The sequence below is a fragment of the Varroa jacobsoni genome, unplaced genomic scaffold (assembly GCF_002532875.2).
Source record: "Varroa jacobsoni isolate VJ856 unplaced genomic scaffold, vjacob_1.0 scaffold_527, whole genome shotgun sequence".
Lineage (NCBI taxonomy): Eukaryota > Metazoa > Arthropoda > Arachnida > Mesostigmata > Varroidae > Varroa > Varroa jacobsoni.
In genome coordinates this window covers 101,626-125,994 of record NW_019213429.1, presented here as the reverse complement: position 1 = coordinate 125,994, position 24,369 = coordinate 101,626, and the positions used below count along the sequence as shown (strand labels likewise).

Sequence of the window (24,369 nt, the reverse complement as noted above, 5' to 3'; positions counted from 1 at the left end):
TACTTTGCTGCTCGTTTTTCCGCTTTTTTCTGCGGACATGCACACAGAAGCTTGCCTATGTCTTCCATTCATTTTCAATGCTCTGCTTCGCCACCGCGGCCTGGTGGTAATGTAGCCAACGACGAGTTTGGGTTGCCTGCTTACCTTTTGGAAGCGAGAATAGCAAAAAAAAAAAAGGAGAAACTGGCAGGTGTGAGGGAAGTAGGGATTTCTTATCAGCATTTTTCCATTGGCAAATGTTGATCGTTTTTCCTGAGAACGAACTGTTCGCTGAGCGAAGCCGGTACAATCCGTTGTTCGCAACAACGGAGCTACCAATGTCGCTGATCCGTTAGAGCTCAGACGCTTTTTCAACCAAATCACCAGCAGCGGCAGTAACAATAAGAAAGAAAGAATAGAGCGCTCGTGGCGACGATAGAAGCAGCTGCTATTGCTGTCGACACGATGGCCGCAGTGGCCGATGGACGGTTGTCTATCGTCGTTCACTCGCTTCCATCGTCAGTTTTCATTGTCCCGTCTGCATTCCCGCTCCACCAGTGTCACGGGCTAACCACCATCCAACCATCTAGCAAACAGCAAACTGCCATCAACCATCGAAGCTTGAGTCCGATCCCGCCGGACATAGCGGACCGGGCCAGACGCTCGAACGGATGAACCGAACTGAAGACAGATACTCGGCAGCAGCATAAAATAGAAGGAGGGCAGACAGTCAAACAACGGACAGATGGACGCACAAACAGACGAACAGACAGACAGACATTGATGGATGGTCCTCTTCCCCGTCTCGATACTCGTCGTCGACATCGTTATCGTCATCGTTGTTGTTGGCGTCTGAAGCCGTGGCAGCTCCCACCGCAACTGAAGGGGTCACAAGTGCAATAATAATAGGGCCATCGACAACAATACCAACAACAACAACAGCTGCAGCGGCAACAGGAACGTCCAGAACTGCAGCGATCCAGATGACGACGACGACAACAATAACGGCACCAGATAGAGGAGAAAAACGTGGCATCGTACGCGACGCAATAAATGCATCAGCCTCTCGTATTCGGCCGTACCTATGTATGCGAGGGTCGCCAAAATCGCTTCTGCTGCTGTTTTTGCCGTCATTGTTGACGGCGCAGGCAACTTTAATCGACTTTCCGTTGGTGAAGAAAATTTAAATCTGTTGTCAACGTTTCTTCTCGCCCTCATTTTCAAACGAGCAGCAAGAGTGCAAGTTCGTGCGTCTCGACCTGTGCGCATCTAATTATCCATTTTTGGACGTTTTTTTCTATTTTTTTTTTTGTAATTTTTCCTAGAGATATTTATGAAGCATGTAGGAAACGTTGGAGGGATTCCAGTATTACGTTCAGTATATCCAACCATACAAGCGTCGCTATCGTTTACCACAGTAACAGATGACACTTCGCCGCAAATTGCTTCGCAGCAAATTTGAACTGATTTGGCTGCCTAATTTAACAATAAAGTGATCATTAAATATCTATATAATGTACCATAGACTTACCAACTCTCAGCGGCTTTACGTGCACTAAAAAAACTGACCTCACAATGGCTCACACCGGTAAAAGAGGACAAGAAAGTGTGAAGAAACTTCACCCCTTTCCTTTTGTTCTCTGGAATTTTTTATTCCGTATTTTAAGCTGTTCATTATAGCTGCGTCTGCCTTTTTGCGCAGCTATGACAGTCAACATAATTTATCAAAGATGTTTACAATGTACATTTCTTTTTCGATTTCTTTATCTATCTAGCGCAGTTTCACTTTCTATTTATCTGAGAGTGGCCATTGTGAACTACATGTTAAGACACCAAATGCGTTAATATGTAGCCCTTTTATAGTTTGATAGTTAAATATATATATCAGTGGATCGATCGGTTGGGCGCGAACTCGCCATTATCTCTAATCAGGCATTTTTTACGAAAAAAAGATAAATACATTAGTTAAAAAAAAGAACTGGAACGAGCTATATAATGGCGTCCATTTTGTGCTTAACTAGCCTTAATTTGAGGTCATGTTGCATATTGATGTTATTCATTAACATACTGACACTTATCAACACAACCGTTGGGCCTGTGCCGACACCCAAATTTGTTTTAACTAATGCATTATAACAGAAGAAAGAAAGAAGCAGCAGTAGTAGTAGTAAAAAATCGCTGCCCTGCGAATCCTTGTGCTTTTCTCATGGCGAGAAGCAGCACCCTTGCATTGCACCCAGCATTTTGGTTTGCGAAGACACCTGCGGATATTTTGTGGACGTCATATTGGTTGGCATTACGATTCACTCTGCTTTAAAACGGTTTATATGTATAAAAATTACCAATACAACTCATTTACTTGTTCTAAAGCAATAATAAAAAACGTGCCATGTGATCAAGGTTTACGTATTTACTCTGCTTAAGTATGACATGCCCACAACCATACCAATTCCATGACACAATCATTGCCATAGTAATCATCTGTTGCCGACTGATAATTTTCCTTTCTCTCCCGCCTTTCTGTTCCCTATTTTTGAATATAATCAATCTTACGTACATCTTGATCCTTTGCATATCTGTTGTATGTTTGTAACACTCTGTATTAGTACACAATAGCGGCAACATCGTTACCCATCGTCACTTTCAATGGGAAATCGGAGATTTATTTGGCCGTCCTCCCAGCTACCAGTTCGGTTTGCCTTTTCCGCAGCTGTCACAATCAACATAATTGATCAAAAATTTTTACAATGTATATTTCTTTTTCAATTTCTCTATCTATCTATCTATCTAGGGCAGTTTCACTTTCTGTTTAGCCGAGAGTGACCATTGTGAAGACCGACGTCCCACTTTAAACAAGACCACTAGCGACAAATTACCTACTAGTATCCAGTCCTGTTTTCCGTTTACCCATTCGCTCCGATTTGATTAAGTAAAAAATAGACCTGCTATAACTAAGATTGGTACCTTACAGATGTCAGTAAAATGCGGTTTGAAGTTGAACTGAATGACTTTTTATTAAGTTGGTCGCGACTGGTACCGACAACCGATCGCTCCGATGCTACTGCTACTTCTATTATACCACCATTACAATTACTGTTTGACGAAAACACGGAATAGGAAGGTGTTAGCGCTAATCGAAGCGTCCCAGGAAACGGTGCGAACTTCAACAAGAGTCGATCTCGTGCATCAACGTCAAGCAATTTAAAGTTTAAAGCCGTGTACAGTATTGAAGTGAAGACTAATTGCTACGAACATATAGAATAACTGGTAATAAAAAGGTCGACCATTTTCAACCACTGGTTTTGGCAACGTATCGAGAAGAACAACTCTGCTTCGATACGATACTATCTAGCAGTAGGTGTCTGCCGAATAGGTCGGTTAGCATCTTTAATATGCCTTTGAGCTGTCAACGTCAAAAATGAATTATACTATCCTAGGTGTGTCCAAGCTAATAATAGGTCAAGGTCTCGACTCTACCATGTGACAAGAGTGGTAAAGCATTTTTATACTTGATTAATATAAAACGCGAGCAAAAATTACATCAACAGCTATCTTTAGTACTAATTCATCTATTAGTGGAAAAGTGAAAATATATAAAATCACTATCTATTTTTTTAGTACAGGACATCATTAGCACATACGTACAAACAAACACTCGCCGACTCCGTATGGGCGCTTACATAGACGACCGTCTATAGGTCCCATCAGTAATCTAATGCACTACTAAGGCGCTCTATTCATTCACTGTTATTAGCTGGCGTCGATTACCTTCGCCTTTACTAGCATTTTATACTGACCACGTACCAGTCGCTCATGAGTATTGAAGTGGGAAAACGTTTTGGATAGCTAGCTACAAGCCAAGCTCTATCTAGCGTCATCAACACCATCGTCTTCGACGTCGGCCCATACCTACTAGACGATATAAGTCTAACTCTATATGAGATTAAAGGACGGCACGCATATGGAAGCTTTCAGTGCATCTGGCCACCATTACTAGATCGAACGTTCGAAATTGAGAGAGCACAAATGCCGTACTTGATGGGATATCTGGCAAACTTTACACATACTAGCGAAACAAGCTGGTTCATGTATCAAAGTGAAATCGGCTATGGATAGGTAGGATCTTTGTAGTGCCATTGACGTTCACCGCCTACCACAGTACCAGGTAACAAGGCCAGAACGGATAAGAACTGCAGGATACTATCACCTACAGTCTACTATAATGTGCATGTCTCTGAGAGTCAGTTACTTGTAATTACTGTGAAATGCTATCAAAAGCCATTAATTTTGTGGGTGACGTCCTCGGATAGATAGTAATTGCGACCAAACCAATTAGTTCCCACAACCGTCAGCCATGTTTTCATCACTGATGCTATGTCGACAAGCGATACGATGCCGACCGAGATGGTTCTCCTTAAAATAGTCATGATGATGAGCGGGCAAGGAAGGAAACGGGCCTAGCAGTGAGAGCTAGATACGAAGCGGTTTGGAAGACGAATCAACCAACTCATCATCGTTATTATCGACTAAGTCCGCTAAAATAACGGATTCTTAGAACATCACGATTCCGCTGTGGCAAGGATATAGATCCCTATATAGTTACAAAATGGTCTAGCAGTTGTACCAGACGGAAGCTCATAACTGTTCAGAGGCTCGGAGCCGCCAGTACAACGACCTTTTATGGCCGTGTTTAGGCTGAAACAGCCAATAGCGATTGACCGTTTTAATTACGGGCTAGGTATTGCTGCAAGTGGAACCGCTATGATTATTCCAGTGAACTCGACAGGCACACCTATCCAGAATGGCTAACCTGAGACAGTATAGAGTCCGACTGCTACCTGTAAAGCAGGCCTATATATAGATAGGCACGATAGACATCTGCGTGTGTGTGCTTATACTAATTCACATGGCGGTGCGCGTCAAAGTAATAATATCGATGGCTACGTGAGGTCATATGATACACCGCTATAGTAGAACTATTCTAAAGCTAAAGCATATGGGATTGTAATGAAACACAAAGGCAAGGGGAGGTTGGGAAGCGTAGGCGGATAGAGCGTACGTTCCGACGTAAGCGCTGAACTGTTTTGAAGGTCCGAACAGATAAGGGCAATATTAGTGACGCTTCGCTTTCTTTGGGCCTTTGGGCAGCAAAATGTTGGTTTACTAAAGCGTCACCGAGGTGAGTTTAGCTCAGCTCTGGGTCAACTGTAATTTCGGCAGCTGTCTTCGCGCTAATCAGGTTTTTGATCTGCTGATTCTGCTGCGACAACTGTTCGTGCTTCTTCTTTTAATAGGGCTATAATCATAGCTGAAGCACAATATGTTAGTGTTCATGTGGATGCGCACGCGGAGACACGTCTGATGGCAAGCGCAGTGCCGGGATTGAATCATATGTCTAGCGCCTCGTGAAGAACTACATCTGATCTACTTCATGAAATGCCGACTCAAGCATAGATAGATGCGCACGCGCGTTTGAATACTTAAGCGTTTTGTAAAGTTGATATCCATGAAAGCTCATGCAGCCTTGGTACCCTCTAGATTGACGGCGATATGCTATCTGCGCTACCGTTAAAAGAATGTACTATTTGCAGTTATATCTTGCTTGTCACATATTTTCTTTGCAAGACATTTCTAACTAGTCTAGTTATACTTTTTAAGTTCTTAATGCGTTTGATGGATAGTCGTTTCGTACCTGCTCGATGTGGCCAATAGTCTGCCGTAATGTCACTTGTGTTGTATTTTGAAACGTTTTATAAAGCAATCTCTTGACGTTGCTGACTATTTCGATACGATTGGGTTGGAAAACTTGCGTAGTTCTTCATCTCTATACTTTTGTGAGAACACAAAGTCATTGGAAAAATGTTAATCAGTGTTGAGATTGCAGACGTATTCTCGGCTTAACAGCGTGCGTCACGCCACGAATGAGCAAATTCCACTTAGTCCCAACAATAGAATCGGCAAAAATCGTTATGTCTACCAACACCCACTAACATTGAACGTGGTTGTAAAGACAGTAATCAAAACAACGTCAGAAAACTAGCAACTAGCTAGAAAAATTCCTAAAAATTCTGCCGTTTTGAGAAGAAGTAAACAGTATTTATCAATCTAATCCCATACATAGAAAATTCAGCGACGCCAATGGGCTGGAATCAGAGTATCTTTGCTTCAAACCTCTCTCTCTCTCTCTCTCTCTCTCTCTCTCTCTCTCTCTATATATATATATATATATATATATATATATATATATATATATATATATATATACCTTTGTCTGTATTAGCTTTCAATTTTATTTCCTTATAAAAGCAGATATCCATATAATTCGCATACAGAAGTTGAATATAAAATTATTCGGCAACAAGAAGTTCATGTGCTCTATTGGGGTCAACTCTCAGGTAACAGATCGCTTTGCCAGCTTAAGGAAAATATTTGTATAAATGCTCAGCTCGATCACGCAACCGATAATTTTTGTTCATCAGAGGCTGGCCGGACCTACAGTGCTCTCGGGTTTGTTGGCTGAAATCAGCTGCCAATTCTTCGAATTTGATTGATAATTTAGATGTCAACTAAACAATCTCTCTATCAATGCAAGTAACGAAAACACGATTCGTGCACTAGCTAGAAATTTTCAAGATAAAACTACATTCTGTAAAAATTGGACTATCTTTGACCTATTGTCATCATCGTTATTAGCTCATCAAGCTTTTGAGCTTCAGTTCGACCAGTTGCATTGCTGTTCTGACAACGATCCGATCCATCATCGTACACATTATTTTGATTTTTTTCTTCGACCTCTTTTTTCCGCTGACGGACACAAATATCCAGCGAAATAGTAACGATGACAAAGAGGATTCGAGTAATAAAAAATATACATACACATATAGCAAAATAAACCTTGTTTTCTATTCAGTACGGCTTCAAACAAGGTGGTCGGTCAGCTATCTCTTAGAGATTTCGGCGGGCAGGCTGTGTCGTGCCGTCAGCATTGATCGAACATACACATTGAAGTATCTAACACAACAGCAACCGTCCCTCACCATTTCTATGGCACGTGACCATGCAAAAGAGCCCTCTTTTATTTGGAAACATACTGTCATTTGCAAAGCAGTCATCGACTACGGCTGTAACAGTGTTGTTCTGTATAGACCTGTACGCCATATAATGGTCTACAGATGCTAAAAATATATATATATATAGCTGAAGACACGATAGGACAGAGCAACGCTCTGCAAACTTCGCATAACACTGACTACAGTCGCGATTACGTCGGCAAGAACAGCATTCGAAACTTGCACGACCTCCCCTAAAAATCCGACAGTCACAGGCGAAATAACAACAATCATAAGCAGCACTGATAGTAAAAGCAGACATAGCCGTTTTGGCGCCGCAAGTGATGCGATCCCACTGGAATGCCACAGCCGATAGGCACGGGCACCGCGACCACCGTTACTTTTACAACTACTACTATCAGCGTTGCAAAAATATTGTACGCGCACAAACCGCAGGGAACAGTTCTGTCACAGATCCAACGGATGAAAGTCGCCGTTGCATAGGGCTACCGCCGTTGCTACCGCCTGCAAACGCGTCGTAATATCAAAGACAACGCCCCGATATGTCCGCACCATTGTTCTGGTGACTGGATCACTGTCATCATTTTGTTTTCCTGATCTTTGTCGGTTGTCGCACGTGTTCAACGGAGATAAAAAAAAAAAGAAGGGGGCGAGCTGACGCACACAGAGGACGGCTGCAATTAGACAAGCTGAGATACTGACCACCATGAGCTTTTGTGGTTTTTGTTTAAGGCTTTGTGGTCTAATAGACCTCCGGTTTGTGCCGACGTTACGCTTTTGCACCACCTATCGCAGTCATATATACAGGGAGTATAGTCACAAACAAAAAGCAAGAGCAATATAGGCAAGATGATTCGCTTGGCGACCACATCTAATGTGGTACATTTCAATGTATCAATATCAACATGCACGGGGTGCTCAAAAAAGATGCCCATTAAGGGCTCCAGCTGGAAAGGCAAGACGTTAACAAATAAACCTACAGTGAAAAAAGGATGAGCTCATAAATTACACATTTTTCGTTTCGGTGAAACTGACACTTGGCTAATTTTTTTTGGGTACGATTATCATTGTTATACACAATAATAATACTTTCGGTTTTCCTCGTTTCGGGTAGCACGCCGTATTAACTAGCAGACAATAGTTCACTCGGTATCAAACTCAAGATCAAGAAATCTTTCAAGAAAGCTTTCAGATCAAGAAATCTACATTGAAAAAAGTATAGATAATTTTCATTGGTTAAGCAACGCTGCAGCTAGTACGTTTTTTAAGAAGTTGGTAAGTAAATCTCGTTTCCCAATACCGAGCCTTACATCGACGTATTTGTCGAGGTAGTGCAAAACTTGAGTCAGCATTTGCCAGCTATAACGTCCAGCAAACTCACACGACACTCGGTCCCTGATCCTGGGTCGGTGCTAGTTTTGACTAATTATTTCCACTCCAGAGACGACCCATTTTTCTTACTGCTTCTATAGCCATTACTATACCTGTACTCACCTATCATAAGTAGCGAAATGGTTAGATGTTCTCGTCCCATCCGAAATGTACCAAGAACTGTTCCAACGAGCGAACAACAAAGTCCGACGAAGGCGATCATCAGGATGAACCACCGAATAGAGATTGTCTGATTGACGAGCAGTGCGCAACAATGTTTCGGAGTCTCGATCTCAACAGCTTCAACGTAACGGCCCGCACGAGGACAAGCCAGTCCTGCCGGTGCTGCAACGACACCACTTACACCCGGTGGATACGGACATGGAGCACACGGCGGGCCCGGTGCGGGACAGCCCGGTGCAGGACAGCCCGGCCCTGCGGCCGTGGCGTTCCGGTGACGGGGTGAGCTGTATGGGGGCAAAGCGCCCTCCAAACAGCCTTGCGCATCGGACGGTAAGCGTTGGGTATCGCATCTTGCGTTGCGCCGATGCTGCCGCCGGCACTGGCGGTTCACCGACGACCAGCTGGCGTTGAGACGCGCCATAACTGGTACGACGGCCCGCTCGCTGGTGTGTCGATCTCGAGAGAGTCTCTGTTGAGACGACGATGACGGCTGCGCCTGTCGAGACCGTTCGTGATTGAGATGTTCGGTGTAACGCTGTTGTGGTTCATAGAATCCGCCCGGTTGGAGGCCGTCCACCGTTAGCTGGCCATGCGATGTTGCGAGAACAACATCGGGCTGTTCGAAGAACGCGTTGCCGTCTTCCTCGGGCCGCTGTTCTTCAGTTTCGTCGTTGTAACTATGCTGAGGGTGAAAATCGGGTCGGAAGTCGTCGAAGTCCTGAAGCGATAGCCGGACGTCACTGTTACGTTGCTGTTGGAGGAGATGCTGATGGTGGTGCGACGAAGGCGCCGAAAGAACCTCTCGGATCTCTCGGACGCACACAAATCCACCCTCTTCGTCGTCTGATTCAGACGATCTCTGGTGTTGCAATTGTTGCTGTTGTCGTCGTCGACGTTGATTACCGCCCCCTCCGCTTCCAAGCGATAGCGACAACAGAGCACGGCGCCCCCCCGACCGGGCTGGTCGGCGAGGACCCAGCAGGCTGCTGCTATTACTGGTGGAGTTGCTGATGTTCTGTACGCCTCCACCAAAGCTGCCACCGCTGCCCTTAGGGGTGGCGCCTGAGGGGATTCCGACGGTTGGCGCCGTTGTGGGGTGGCCGACGGAGGCCACGGCAGCGAGGCCAGCGGCTCCGTCACCACAAGCCACAAGCGACTTGTCGCTGTCGACAACAGCACGAGTAGATCCGATACCACAGTTCGCTTGCACGTCTCTACCACCACTTTGTCGGGCACCCCTAGCGGTAGCAATAGTAGAACTGTCACTGCAAGAGCTAACGTCGTAATTTTTCAGATCGGCACCATGGTCAACTATACCGCTCAGGGGCACTATTCTAACACAATTCGGAAGCGCAACGCTTTTACCGCTGCTTCTGCGGTCGCCGCAATCACTCCCGTTGTTGCTGCTGTCCGCGACGGTTATCGAATGGCTGCACAGAATGGCATTACTATGCCCACCATGGCTGCGTTCAGTTACTACTTCATTGACACCACACGAATCCACTGGCGAGAACTGGCCAAAGATGTTAAGCCTTCCTCTTCTATTTTTCCTACCGTCATTGCTAGAAGGACAAGCACTTTGCTTCTGATTGGGGTTCACGATCGCAGAATCACTTGACAACTTTTGCACCTTTTTTCTTTCGCTTAATAATGATAATCCACTAGAAGCAATTTCTGTAGAAGTGCTAGTAATACTAGCACTTACGTATGGCACCGGGAAACATTCCGATAAGTGGCGATGCCGCTCTAACTCTAAACTTTTTTTCTCATGCTGGCACTCACGGATGCTACGAGGTATCGAAGAGCAGCGGCAGTGCTCGCGTGGAGCTGACTGCTTCTGTGGCGATGGGACATTTGCGCAAACAGCTGATCGATGCTCAGCGGCAGCCGCCGCCACGGGGAGAACAACCCCCGCTAGGGCAACCGCTGATGCTGCTGCTGCCACAGGTGGGTTATTGTTATTTCTTCTGTTGTCGTTGACGCCGCTGCTGCTATCGCCGCCGCCGCTGTCACCCTCTACACTGAAACGCTCCCTTTGGTCAAAGTGATCGGGAATACTTAGACGATTATGATTTAGAATGTGATGTTTGCTAGTATCCTCATTACACAAAGGGGTCGATACTAAAAAGCTGGACGACGAGGACGATGACGCGGAACGCTCCGAAATGCTACGTTGCAGAATACCACTAAAATTAGCAGTTGGGTTCACTGTGGCGCTCACAAACGCGCATCCAGTCGCTGGCTCCCTATCGATTCGACCATCAATAGGAGCTGCTGTCGACGCTGATCGCGTTGGACTAATCGCAGGGGCCGAAGACGATCTGACAACGTCATCGACAATAGCAACTGAAACAGCATTGTCATCACCATCATTGTCATTGGTAGGATGAAGAAGTCGCGGGCGCGGGATTCGTCGCGCAGAATTTGTATCACATTCATTTACTAAATCGCTCTCACCCCCACACTGCCGAGTAACGATACATTCACTGCTGCTGCAAGTGTAATCTCCACGGAAATATAAACTGTGGTCTGTTCCGGTTTGCACTTTCCCGTCTGCTACAGCACAAGTGTGACTCAGGCCATATCCTCTGATCTCGTTACGGTCATCTCTACGAACTGCGGCAGCTGACGACAACAAAGAATTGATTCTTTTTTGCTGTTTGTCACGACCGATAGCAGTGCGGCTGGCAGGCGCCACTGCCTCGTCGCTCGCCGTTGTTGTTACTGTTATTATAGTACTGCAGTTAGCATGGGCATCATTGATAGAATGACTGTCATTACAGCTGCTGTTGTAGTCTGGCGACGGAGTGCGCACACTGCGGGCGCTCACAGCCGACTGAAACGAACGCTCTTCATCCACCGCCGGAGCCACAGACATCGCTGCTGCTGTCTCCGTCGCCGCCGCTGATGCTTTTCCAGCGACGGCGCCGCCAGAGGCGCTGGGGTCGCCATCGCCGTCTCCGACAACGCCAGCGCCAGTTGTGGTAGGAGCAGGAGCATCGGTGGTGCTATGTATCGGCGCAAGCCCGGCAGCTAAACAGCAGTTCGGCTGCGCATGCGTTCCCCGGTCAAAATACTGGCTTTTCCCAATAGTAGTCCCTGTAGGCATAGAACTTATTGTTCTTTTTGTGGGGCGGCTACCGCCGCTGACAGTGGGACGTTCAGAGGTAGCAGTCGCAGCGTCAGTAGAGGAATGGTGCCACACAGCGGAGGCCGACCCGGCGGGCTCGGGGGTGTCGGAGTTAGCAGGGAGGATAAACTTTGAAGAGTTTGAGTTGAAGGTAGCCAAAGGAAATCGGGTATAGGGTGGCGGAGGACCGATCAAATCGTGAACCCGTTGATAGCGTGGGCTCATATTCCCAGCAGTGTTTCTATTGAAGGGGGACCAATATCTGCGAGAGGTCGATCTACCACTCGTAGGGCCATAAAGGGTCGGATAAAGCGATGAAACGGAGCGTTCCATTACTGAGACGGTATCGGAGCACTGTTGAGATATATGCCAAGGGGACACCGTCGCAGCGCCTCTTTCGCCCGGATAGGGACAGTGTGAGCTGTTGTGACTCTCTGGCCAATAGGAACACTGGCGTCTATCTCTACTGTCACCGCTGCCAGGAGAGCGGTCACTGAAATCAGCGACGCGGTGGCCGCTGTTACTGGCGCTATAAGCACAGTTGTCGGCGTCGCCACAACTGTGGCCGCCGTAAGAACTAAGCGCTTGATGATGATACCGATGGTGATAACAAGATGATGATAATTGGTGTTGTTGGTTCCTTGATGACATACTTAGCAAAACACAAGCCGCACATCGTCTTGCTGTCCGGAAGGGTCTCCAACGATTGCGGCACAAAGCGAAATTGTGCGTCGCTCCACCTTCGAGCGGCTTAGCTTCCTCAAGAATGGCGCGCGGTTTTCGAGTCATTTTTACTCACTCACCTGTCTTGTCTGCTTCCTTTCCCTGTCTCCATTGATGTTTTCGTCGACGCTCTCGCACCGCCGCCGCCGCTGCTGCTGTTGCATCCCTATTGCAGTCGTCGATGTTGTTTTCGTCCTCAATGTTCCTCCTGCGCACGGTGACTTCCTCCCTCATCGTTTGTTCGTTCGCTCACTCGTTTAATCGTTGTTCGTCCCCTTCTCCTCCCACTTCGATCGCGTAGAGGAATCTGCAATAGACAACGATCAGGCAGTTGCGGCGGTAGCCATCACGAACCAGAAAATCACGACAATAAAACTTGGCAATAGGCCACTAAAACGGAAGCGAAAACTAATAGCAAAGAAGTTTGCTTCACATTGAATTTCGGCAGCGATAGACCTATTCGGTTTCCCTTTCGAGCGAACACCTTTTGCCGGATTTGTCAGCCGGTGGTCAGTCGCGAGGCAAAGCGACCGCTCATTCGATCGCTGCTACATTGCTGTTACTGAGCGCTAGTCGGAAGATGAAACAGTCTTGTGTTTTCACCAATTTCTATATTGCATAAAGTCAATTAAGTCGGGCTGTCAATCTTCTGAGGGCAGAGAAGCGTTACAAAATTTTAACGCAGAGGTCGAGTTGGTTTCGCCCAGCTGCCTGTTCTTTGTATCAGTAAGTGTACGCCAGTCACAGGATTCATGGCTTGATGTTTGTCATTCCACGATCAGTCATTGACTCAATTGCGCGGAGCCGAAAACCTCTGTCACCCCTCAGGCGCCACCAGAAGTAACCATATCCTAGTGCTGCTGATGAGGCTGATTCTGAGGGCAACAATGGCGCGGGTAGTAGTGATGTAATTCACGATGTTTCGATGGTGATGTTGATGCTTCTAATGTTTCTCCAGCCTATGGGGCAAGAAAGACCTTGTTGTCGTACGGGTGGACAGTCTAATGGGGGAATGCTGCAACCAGCACGCGCTACAGGAACGGGTAAACGCAATTGTAGCGATAATGTGTTAGTATTTAAGGGGTGAAACAAGCTTTGATTGTTGTCTTACGTAAGATACGTACCGCCTCATGTTTTTTTTCTGGTCGTTCACAGTGTTCTATGTGCACGTCCAATAATGCGACACCCCGCTGTTGCATTGCTTTCGTACGAGTAGAAGACTCATGTTGACTACGCTAGCTGGCGCCACTATCGTACCTATACCTTACACTGTTCCGGAATGCGTGACTCCAGTTAATTTTCTTTCCAACTCGCTGGGGTTGACGACTGAATTTACTGCGGCAACAACTGGAAATCGCAGTGAGTAGTACAATAATATCGATGGCGCTGATGGGTCTATGATGATACTTCTGTTGTTACCTCGATTACTTCACCACTGATTTTGTAGCCATGCAAAAATAAGAATGAAGAAAGAATAAATGAGGAAAAAAGGGCGACTATTATACATCCTTTGATGATAGAGGCCTTTCTTCCTCTTTGTCTGAACTTCGTCGCCGATACTCGTTTTGCCCCTTATTGCGGCTTCCTACAAACCAATCCCATCACATCTTCCGTCGTTTGTAAAAGTTCCTCTTGTTTTCTTTCTTCTTTGTATTTATCTCGATTGTTTGGCGGCCACTTAAATTGTTTGTCACTAAGGATCGCCTCTGAACTATTTCGTTTTTTCAACGGTAGTTCCCTTCTTTTTGGGCTTGTACTTGCTTTTTCTTCCGTGCCTTCGACTGTCTGCACGCCCTTTCTTCCCACTGCTGCCGCCACTGCTGTTGGTATCGCTGTTCTGCTATCCTTATTAAATCACCCAGCCCACAATATTTGCCGGCCGGTCAGTTTGCTTATGTGTGCGTATGTGGACGTGTGTTTCTGTATAGCTGAGTATTTTAGCGTCCCAGTTGATACGTTTGTCAAACGCACGCAGCAGCAATATCGGGGGAGCGAGAGACCCGGCCAGTGAATGTCGGGGACGCTAATGCGTTCGGTGACGGCAGCACCGATGCGGGGAGACGACTGTCTTGCCCTTCTTTGTTGCAGAGACGACGACAACAAAAGCGCTTCGCAATAGTACCCACAAGACGACCTTTTAGTAACCGATCGCTGTGAAGCAGCGAGAGTGCTTACTTGAGCCGATGTGTTTTACATTAGGGAAACTATTCGTTGATTGTTAGTTTACGCCGTTGTTTTTTCATCGCCAGTTGTCACCGTAGCTGCCGCTGTGGCTGTTATAGTTGATGCAAGACACGTCGCGGCCATCGACGAATCATTTCCGAGTTGATCCGTTTTTCTAAAAAATAGTTATCCACCGCTCACCATAGCACATTAAGGCTTACGTTATGAACTGTTATATCGATATGCTGAGCTGCTATCGATTCTAGATACCTCGAATTTTAAGATAGAAAACATGATAAATAAGTGGACTACTGTTATCTCAACAGACATTTAGTATAACAACGGAACGGCTTTTGACTGCTTTTACCGTTGCAACTGTTGCTGTTGTTCCTGTAGCTTAAAGTTCTCACAATTCCCTTGTTGTGCGTTTATGCCTACCGCCATCATCACATGCCTGGTCACACAGTTGGCGGCAATCAAGCTTTTTCTAGTTCGAAAAAAAGAAGAAAACGAAGACAGTTAAACAGGGGAGTGAAGTATGTGTATTAAACGGTGTGCTATTTTTACTGCTGTTGCCTCCGCCGTTATGGCCGACGAGAGCCAGCTGCCACTTGCCGAAGTAACGATGGTAGCGATTCCGATGAGGTTCGTATATGAAGGCGGTGAATGGGTTTCTTCTGTAAAATGAAGCGCGTACCAAGATACATGGCGGACATCGACAAACACAATCACAAAAAGGATCCATTAGCAAGAACGATCACTTTGATTCTTATGACTATGACAATGACAAAACCTGTCTACAGCCATTATTGAAGTTACGTGCATACATGTATCTACTTTCATGTGGTATTTGGAAAAGGGGTCTCGTTGAGTTTGAGACTAAATGTGATTTCTGAATATGAAATTGCCGCCACATTAACGAAGTCGATATAACTGTCAGTAAATTCGATGAAACAGCAATAGGTAAACGATAATTTTTTAAGAATTACAAAGGTATCGAAACTTGCAAGCAAGTTGAATTCCACTTGTTTTAAATAAAAGTTTAATAGCAACATAGGAAACACCTCGTGCCCCTCTGCTTATTTACCCATTCCTTCCAGCGACAACAATGACGACGCGCTGAACGCACCGTCGAGCGGAAGCTGCTCCATAACTAGCCTATCTGGTTTGTTATGTACGCAACTTCTTTGAAAAATGGAATTCCAACCATTCACATAGTTTGCAAGCTATTTATTACACTTGGCTTCTCGAAACTTACAAATACTATACAATTCATTAGTCTATAGCATGAAAAACTTTCACTCGATACTTAACGTTTAACTGTCCAAAGATATTCGAGAAGTAGGTTGAGTCGATAGTGGTCTGCAGTGTTTACTTGAAAAGCATTTGATAATAGGTGTACGCCGCTTGGACAGGTAGTGAAATGATTTTTCCTCTCCAGAATTTTGAATGATAAACATATGCGCATTTTCGATTTCGGCTTTAGAGTAGCGTTCGAGCAATCTAGTTTCTCCAGTTTGGTCTGTAACGTCATCGATATGGTTGCCACAGGCTTTCTACGGGTTTGCGAATTTCCTCTGCAACTATCTCTGGTTTAATTTGCATATACAATCTAAACGGTAGGCAAGTTGACGAAAGTATGACCATAGATCTCTAACCTCGAAACAACGCTAACTGGGGTGAGTACGTACATTGAGATATATTTGATGATGAATGTATCGTCCAACTTGTTAAATCGAAACAAAGTTAAATTTCGCACAAGTCCACTATTTCTTGATGTTCAGCTGCGCTTTATTAATGTGTCACATGGGTCTGGATAGTAATTTTTACGCTAAAACTTAATAAATATGGCTTTAATATATGTATATCCCCGTATATTGTTTAAGGACACTTACTAGCTACTATAGGGTGCAAATATTTTTTTCGCCGACACCTCAGAGGCTGCAATATATTTTCACTCATACACAGATTTCCTGTTACCCTTATCGACACATGCTACACAACATTTTCAATTAAATAAAGAAATATTTCGTATCTATATATCTAGATGGTGAGCCTCCTTTTTTCCGATGTGTTTTAAGGCTTTTATATTTCGAATTTTACGTTCGATGTCACCGTTAGACATAGAGTTCCATTAGACAGGCAGTTGTCTGGCTCCCAGGATGAAGTGAACTATCTAGACTATAACGTGTCCCCAAAGTTCATCCTTTAAGGCCTTTAAGCAGGAATAAAATTGGCAAAAATCAGATTCTATTCATCGCTGTCTCTTGATGCCAGCGTAAAAAATGACGATAGCCAGGTGTAACGTCAAGTTAAGCGGTTACTGAAATAGTGACATAAAATTTTACTGCTGGCTTTAGTCGTCGTTGGCCAGTTCTGTTTCGAATCAGATAAATCTGCATGTGTCGATATATAGACTGGTAACTATCATTGAACCGTCCACGCTGACCAAGCAGAGATGGAACCGTCTGTTAGAACACCTAACGGCGGTACCGTACGCAGAACTCCAAATATCTATTAAGTAGAGGTGAGAGCATGTGATTATAAGCAGACGAACTTGGTAAAATCTGTTAGACTATTTGTCTTCCGGGGGTGGCTATCAAGGTCTTTTCTAAGTCTATCACACCATGGTGAAAAGTTTACGACATACTCAGAAGCTGTACATTTTTCGAACAGTGGGGAATCGCTAAACTTTTAAGATTCGTAGAGTGGGGGGTGATCGCGATTGACTACGCTGCTCCGCGATGCATTCGGTCTCCTAAATTTAGACATGCATCTATCCGTACGAGGCACAAAAGGTCAGATCTACATTTTGCCGTCAGATAGATTGCTGTTTATCAAGCACATTATTGTATACATCATTGTATTCATACTGCTACAGGTTGCATTGTACAAGTTATTAACGTCGAACCGAAACATTGAGTCACCGGACATCTAGTAAGCGTAAATTAACACCAGAATTCGTTGAACTCAGTTGAATGAATAACAGCCCAACAGTATGCTCTATCGTAAATAACACCCACGTAGGTTTTGTGGGTTAGTCATGTGCTTTCATAATCTACCCTAGCATAATTATATTGAACTCAACTTAGATGTCTTGCAGTGAGGCTATACAGATATTGTATACAATGTATATCGCTATGATGGTAGGCTAAGGAGGCAACGGACGTGCCCAGGCCAGTCGAGTGGATCCCCTTTTCTAACCCAGGCTAGCCCGATTAAGCTATTATCAATATGGATGCCGTTCACAGATGTGGCGCATGTAGACAGCAAATCGAATTTTTTTTCATAAGTGACAGAAATGTATTTTCGTGTAGAAACTCTCCGAAATACCGCATATTTCGGCAACTGGGAAGTAGTCAGTGAGAAGGCCGACCGTGTGTTTGTTATTGTTTCTCGGAACTAACATTGATCTGAAGGTCGCATGCTCAAGATCGTTCGGTCTCCCCTTCTACCTGCTCATATGGGCATTGTTAGTGTTAAGGATAGGCGATCGATGTAAAACCTAAAAGAAAAACAGAGCTTTGCTAGGAATGTTGTCGTTCCCTGGGCCCCACCTTATGCCATGTCACGAAAACGAAGTAAAATTATATTGCTCTAAAAAGCTTTGCAGCTAGGTCGGCTCGCCCTATCGTTAGCTCCATTATCTGGCCATATCAAGTGCCATCCCGGTAAGGTTTTATTCTATTAGTACGTCACGGCGATGTGTGAACAGGAAAACTAAAGCAGGTACGACGGAGAAAGTATGGAACGGTAAGTGGTTTGCCATACTAATATAGTATGCAATCGAAAATTGCAGGGCTATAGAATCTTCACCAAACCGATAGCGATTGTAAATCATGGCAATAAAGTGCAAATAGAATTTGACCGAAAACATTATATATACATATGTATTGAAGAATGGATTACCCACCGACAGTTGGTTAACTCGCTCATTCATCACAGTTATATAAGAGATATGTATATAGTTGCTGAGGAAGCAGGTCCAGCAAAGGCCAAATACACACACTACTGATTGTCAGATACCATTCATCTAGTGCTGATTGACTAATTTCTCTGTTAGCGAAACACAACGATATCTTTCTCGGGATTTTGTCTCCGATCATTGAAAACTAATCCTAAAATATTCAACACACGACGGCAGGTGCGTGACACAAGCTCGACGTCATGGTACATCAACGGAGACAGATCCAAACATAGCGAAAAGTAGGGAGACACACGAGAAATTAAGATAGAAGTTTTAAGACAAGGATCTCTTGGACACCAAGGGGCGTAGGGGTGAGGAAAGTCGAGGGCGGAGGTAGGGGAAATCAAGAAAAGAAGTAAGGGAAGTTGAGAGCGGAAGTGGGAGAAGCCGGGGTCTTGTGAAGAGCAGAGGCCCTCCGCCGTTCAAGGTGCTACCGCGCCTTCAAGGTCGACGGAGCGCACAAGCGGAGTCTTTGAGACGCCGCTTCTCGGAATCCTTTCCACATTAGCCACCAGCTGCTGTGGCTGCAGTAGTTTGCACTCTTAGCCGCCTGCACCTCCATTGGCCATTGAAGGTTTTTTTCGCGATCTAATCGTGTAATATCAATTTACTCTATATCTTTTTCTGTCCGCCTTCTTATGGTGGCAGTAATGAGAAACTAAGGCAGGAAGCGTGTCATGGAAAGAGGTTAGCGGCTCTGCCTTGCGCTTGCATCGCCTTATAGAAGAGCACTTGGGTTATGGCTGCCTTAGATCATTGCGTTAATTAGACACGACCTTCTGGGAATCTTGAAAGTTCGATCAGTTGTGGCCTGTTCAGTTGTGGTTGGAAGTTCGCAAACAGCTGGCTAAAACCGCTTGCGAAATGTTGAATTTGATTGTTACAGAAACGTGGGATACGATGAATATTCATCCCCTAGATATTTCGAAATTCTGGTTCGCATTCGCGCACAAATCATCGCCACTAGCCTCCTCCTTTATCAAGTTTTTGGAACAGCGATTATGCCGAAAAATATACGATATCATTATGTCTGCTTCGCTACTTAATTAGACTAACGACTCCTGTAGCAAGGGGACGGTCCGCCACCACATAAGATTCTGGTAAATTAGCTCATTGCAGGTTTTGCAGATTCACGAGAGGTTCTCAGAACCAGCTCAGTTCTTACGTTACAGCTTTTATTTCCTACTTTAAACTTCCTCTTTTTTCTCTACTAGAGAACGAAAGCAGTTCAAAGAAAACTTTTCGAGAATAATCGTACGCGTACTAAAGGTCTGCATTAAGGGTCTGGGATTCTGGAAAAGACAAAGCAAAAGAAAGCAGCAGCATCCAGGCGCGCAAAGGATCTCACTTCGACCCTGCTGCGGTGGATAGCGTAGAAAAGGGCGTGAAAGCTAGAATGACCTTGCAACAGAGGCCGGTGCACTGTTAGAACGAGGTTTGACAGAGGCCTCGGAAAGGTCAAGGTAAAAGACAATAGAACATGAAAAAGTGACGCAAAGAGGATGCGATTCTGCACGACCGTGATTGTAAACGACAAGGCATTTCGCCGGGCAAATCGGTAGCTAACGTATATTCTTGCTAGGCTTCCAGCCAAACAAACATAATCAATTACTTAAAAGTAGTGCTATTGTCAAGATCGTTCGTACACGGTATTAGGCTGACGTACTATAGATAGTGGAGTAGAGACACGTGGCCCGATACGATAGATTGTACTCTTTTACATACCGAAAAAAAAACGCCGAATGTCCGAATCGGTTTGTCAAATTCAGGCTGAAGCAAAGTTAGGCTATTGAAAGAAAAACTTCTAGGTTTAAAAAACATGTAACGTCAGATTTGAATTTCTTTTTTTTATATGCTGATATCCCGAACGGCAATGGAGACCACAAAGTTTTTCAGAATATTTTCATCTAGATATAGGAAAATTGCAAAACTTTACTCTTAAATAAGCTGAGGTACCTTCGCATCCGTATTTAAACCGGACCGCAAAGCAAATCCAGACAACTGCGGCCCAACTTTCATTCGCAAATACTCATTTGCCTCCAAGTTTTTCAAAAATAATTTTTTTTTGCGACTTTTTTTTTGCAACAAGAACCGCGTCGCACGTATTTATCGTCGCTAGCCTCACCAACGTAAAGGTTATTTAGAGATTCAGAACACGGCCTATTATCTGCAAGTACGTTGCTATTAGACTACAAACATTATACACTTATCTCTACACTCATACGCTTAAAAAAACCTGGCTTATAATACAGTAGCTAAACAACGCTCTACCATAGAGTATTTCACTAAAAGCTTGCTGATCTAGTAGGACAATTTTAATTAGAATGCCTGTTCTTGTTAGCTGTGGTCCTGGCGGAACCGGAAAGATCCACTGATGCTCGCGTTTATAAAGAAATATTTTATTTTCCACAGAAACTCAACAAGTTCCTGTCAACGAAAAAATAAATCGTCACCATAATAATAACAATAGTGCATAAAAAATCATAATCTTTAAGATATTTGCACACAGTCTTATGTGCGTTCTATCATTGTAGTCGAAGAATAATCATTGTAAATGCACCCCAACCAGGACCGCTTTCAAACGTCTGGAAACAGGAATACGCAAGTTGTAAGTTTTGTATTTTCGAGTATCTGCGTACGAGTTAGCCAAACAAAGGATTACATAGAGGCTAGAGGATAGTCTTGCTGATAGAGCGTTTCTCGCCACGAAGCAGAAGTCAGTTAAGTTTAATAGCGGTCGAACGTCTGGCTATGACATCAATGGACGTCTACCCCAATGCGGGGCACCGCAGTGCAACTGCAGTAACAATCTCAAAGCGTTCGAACAAAAAATAATTTTTTCACTTTGAATTTAACTTCTGGGCTCTTTGTAGAGTTCTGTGCCATCTCCTTCGAAGGCGTGAACGTCTGCGCGTGTGGAACTAGCTTATCCTTAGAAAAATACGTTTTTAGTATCGAAATATATCTTCGACGCTAAACATCAATCGTTATGAGAATTTTCAGGATATTCTATTACAATATACAACTGTACTGCGTAGTCGAACCAGTAAGGACTACGATAGTTTTCTCGGGATATAGTCCTACAACGATGACTTTAGAAAATAATCAATTAGAGGCCACTGTATTGTTCCTATATATACGTATATATAGAATCTACGATCAGAAGGTTGATGAGTCGTCGACATGTATGGTAGGCCAATTTTTACTTTTTTTTTTTTGCGACAAACTTACTAGGTTATTCATGTGTTAAAACTGATTTAGATTTAAATTACTGGAGTACGCGGCATTTGGTGTCATGTGATATTTAGTAGTGTTACCCGCGATACGTCAAACTAGGAACAAGTTATAGATCTGTTAGCGCTGGGAAACATCTGGGCGGTCATTATAATGCCTCCTATTTACGTCTGTTTCTTCCAATGAGCCACAGTGGCAGTCAACTGTTTGATAGCTATGTCGATAATTTCTATCGAATGTATTCCAGATCACACACTGTATCTGCGTACGCTTCAATGTATTTCCTCTGCGGTAACAGACCGATAAGCACAGGTCAAATCTGCTCATAGTTGTCACCCGATTTGGCGTGCCTGTACTTCAATGGAATGTACTGTGGTAGCTCAGCAAGGTTCCAAAACAAGCCCCTTGTCTATCGAAAGGGCAAAATCCCAATAGTTGCGCGCGGGACACTAAACAGCCTTTGAGGAAATTCATGTAAAAGAAATGTATCGCCTATCTGCTTTACCTGTTTTTGCCAAATGCACGGCTTGATCTGGCCTAGAGAGTTCTATTTCAACTGCAGGTACACGAACGTTTTGCATTTGTCTGGTATATAGAAGTGTTACTTCCGAAAAAGTGGTACGACGTACCTGTCTAACACATTGCCCACGTACTTTCGCTGCCTGAGAGCTCGCCATTTGAGCCACCCCATCATATCTAACAATTATATCCGAAATTCATGATCGCCTAATATCAACGCGATTATAAATAGTAATAACCATTTTTTACAAATCCACTTTTGAAGCCAGTACCCTCGTTAAAATCTAAACGACACATAGTAAATGACATTTGTGAAAAAAAGGTCGTTTGTTCATTGATGTGATATGTTTCAAGTTGAGTATGTAGTGGGAGAGCGGTATAATTCTGCTTTCCGTGTCTGTTAAACGTTGGTACGTGGCTAATTGGTGCCAAAAAAGCTCGAAAATGTAGTTGTTTTATGGATCTAGTAATTTATTATTATTAAGCTATATGAAAAAAGTTATCCGGTTGTAATTCTCAACGTGGCATTTCGTCAGCCAGGGGGTTTCTTTGCATGTACCGTACCATCTTGTTGATCTAATCCTTAGCGAGTATTTAACTTTTCCTTTGAAATTTTGTTAATGACGAATGACAAGTCAATGGGCAAAAATGATTAGGTGCGTTGTTACTCGCCAGTAAATTAAGCCACTTGAGTTCCAACGTATGACCTCGTTCACATGTGCCTGAATATATCCTCATGTTCATGAAAGCATACGGCTTCGAACTACGGCCGCATGAAGTTCTGATTCCGCATCTGCTGTTCCAGTCGAACAGTAGAAAGTTGTACAAGTTATATAGGCCAATATGGTAGTACCACTGAAGATTCGGTCGATTCATCGTTTGTCCATGCCTTTGTCTAGCTATTTTCTTAGCCGAGACACGCGGCAAAAAGAAAAGAAAACAAGCAGAATTCGGCCTAATCGGACAACCACGAATCGAATTGCAAAGTAACTTAGTCCACTTTTTATCCCCCATTCATTTCTGGCTTTCCCCGCATTGCTTCCTTCTGGCTACTCTAGCCACCTTCTTGTTTCTTTCTTTTTTCTCACTCTTTCTGTTCACCTGTTTGTCCGTTCATCCGTTTGTCCCTTCTACAGGCGCCAGCCTTCTGGAGTGTCTTCATTTGTTCAGACGCCGACCATTCCAGCTTAGCAACAAAAGTAGCACCAGCTGAGATTAGATGAAAGGATGACGATCATTACCATCATCGTCTAGTACAATACTGCTACGTTATGTTGTCGCGGCCACGGTAGGGTTAGTAGCGGCTCGCCTTGCTGATCGTGAAGACGTTGGTCACGAGGACGATGATGTCAGCAGAACTCAAAGGACCCTCAGCTTCCTAGCAGTAGCTGCATTAGCAGCGTTCCACAGCCGTCGCCAAGACCACTTGATCTACGGCCAGTGGCCATTACGTCGGTTAGTATCGCCAAGTACCACGTACTACTGCTAGACGGTGACAAAAATGGGGGGAAATGCATAGGGAAGACGGCAATAAGCTGTGGTCCAAGAATCTGTCTATTTAATCACGGGACTTTCCTGCATCTAAATTAGCCGACCGACTGACTGATTGATTCCCAGCAAGCAGATAGCTACACACGTGTACATACCTAAGGGTTGTGGAAGAGCAAGTCCTAAAGCAACTGATAGATGAGCCTTCCCGTATACAAATCACCTTTTCTCACGGAGAATGTATAGGTTCAGTTTGAGTTGTAATACCTTCCAATGCTTTAGTATTTGATCGATTTCACATGTTGTGGTGAAGTTTTAAATTAAGGATTCGATGAGACTATAAATAGACTCATCTATGAGATATCTGTATTTGTGGTGCAGTGCGCTATTAGCAAGCATATATAACGCATGAAACTTGTACAAGGCTTCCATGCTAGAATCATACATGACTAACTCTCCAGTTCCAGGCCATAGCTTAACGAAGGTTTAGCTGGGAAGTCCCCTTTCAGCATGGAATAATATGGACGCGATAGTTATGCCAG

The 24,369-nt window shown here is 44.3% G+C and overlaps 1 protein-coding gene across 9 annotated transcripts in view; it reads right to left on the bottom strand.

Annotated features, from left to right (window-relative positions):
* The window catches only part of LOC111261172 (uncharacterized), a 109,095-nt gene extending 96,291 nt beyond the window's left edge, over positions 1 to 12,804 (bottom strand). For all 9 annotated transcript variants that reach the window (XR_002680822.2, XR_015311379.1, XR_015311380.1 and 6 more), the window contains exon 1: positions 8,544 to 12,804. Coding sequence is in view for 6 of the 9 variants with exons in the window: in XM_022834465.2 (XP_022690200.2) it covers positions 8,544 to 12,522 (3,979 nt within the window). In the remaining 3 variants the exon portion in view is untranslated. The remainder of the gene's footprint in view (positions 1 to 8,543) is intronic.
* Positions 12,805 to 24,369: the final 11,565 nt, after the last annotated feature.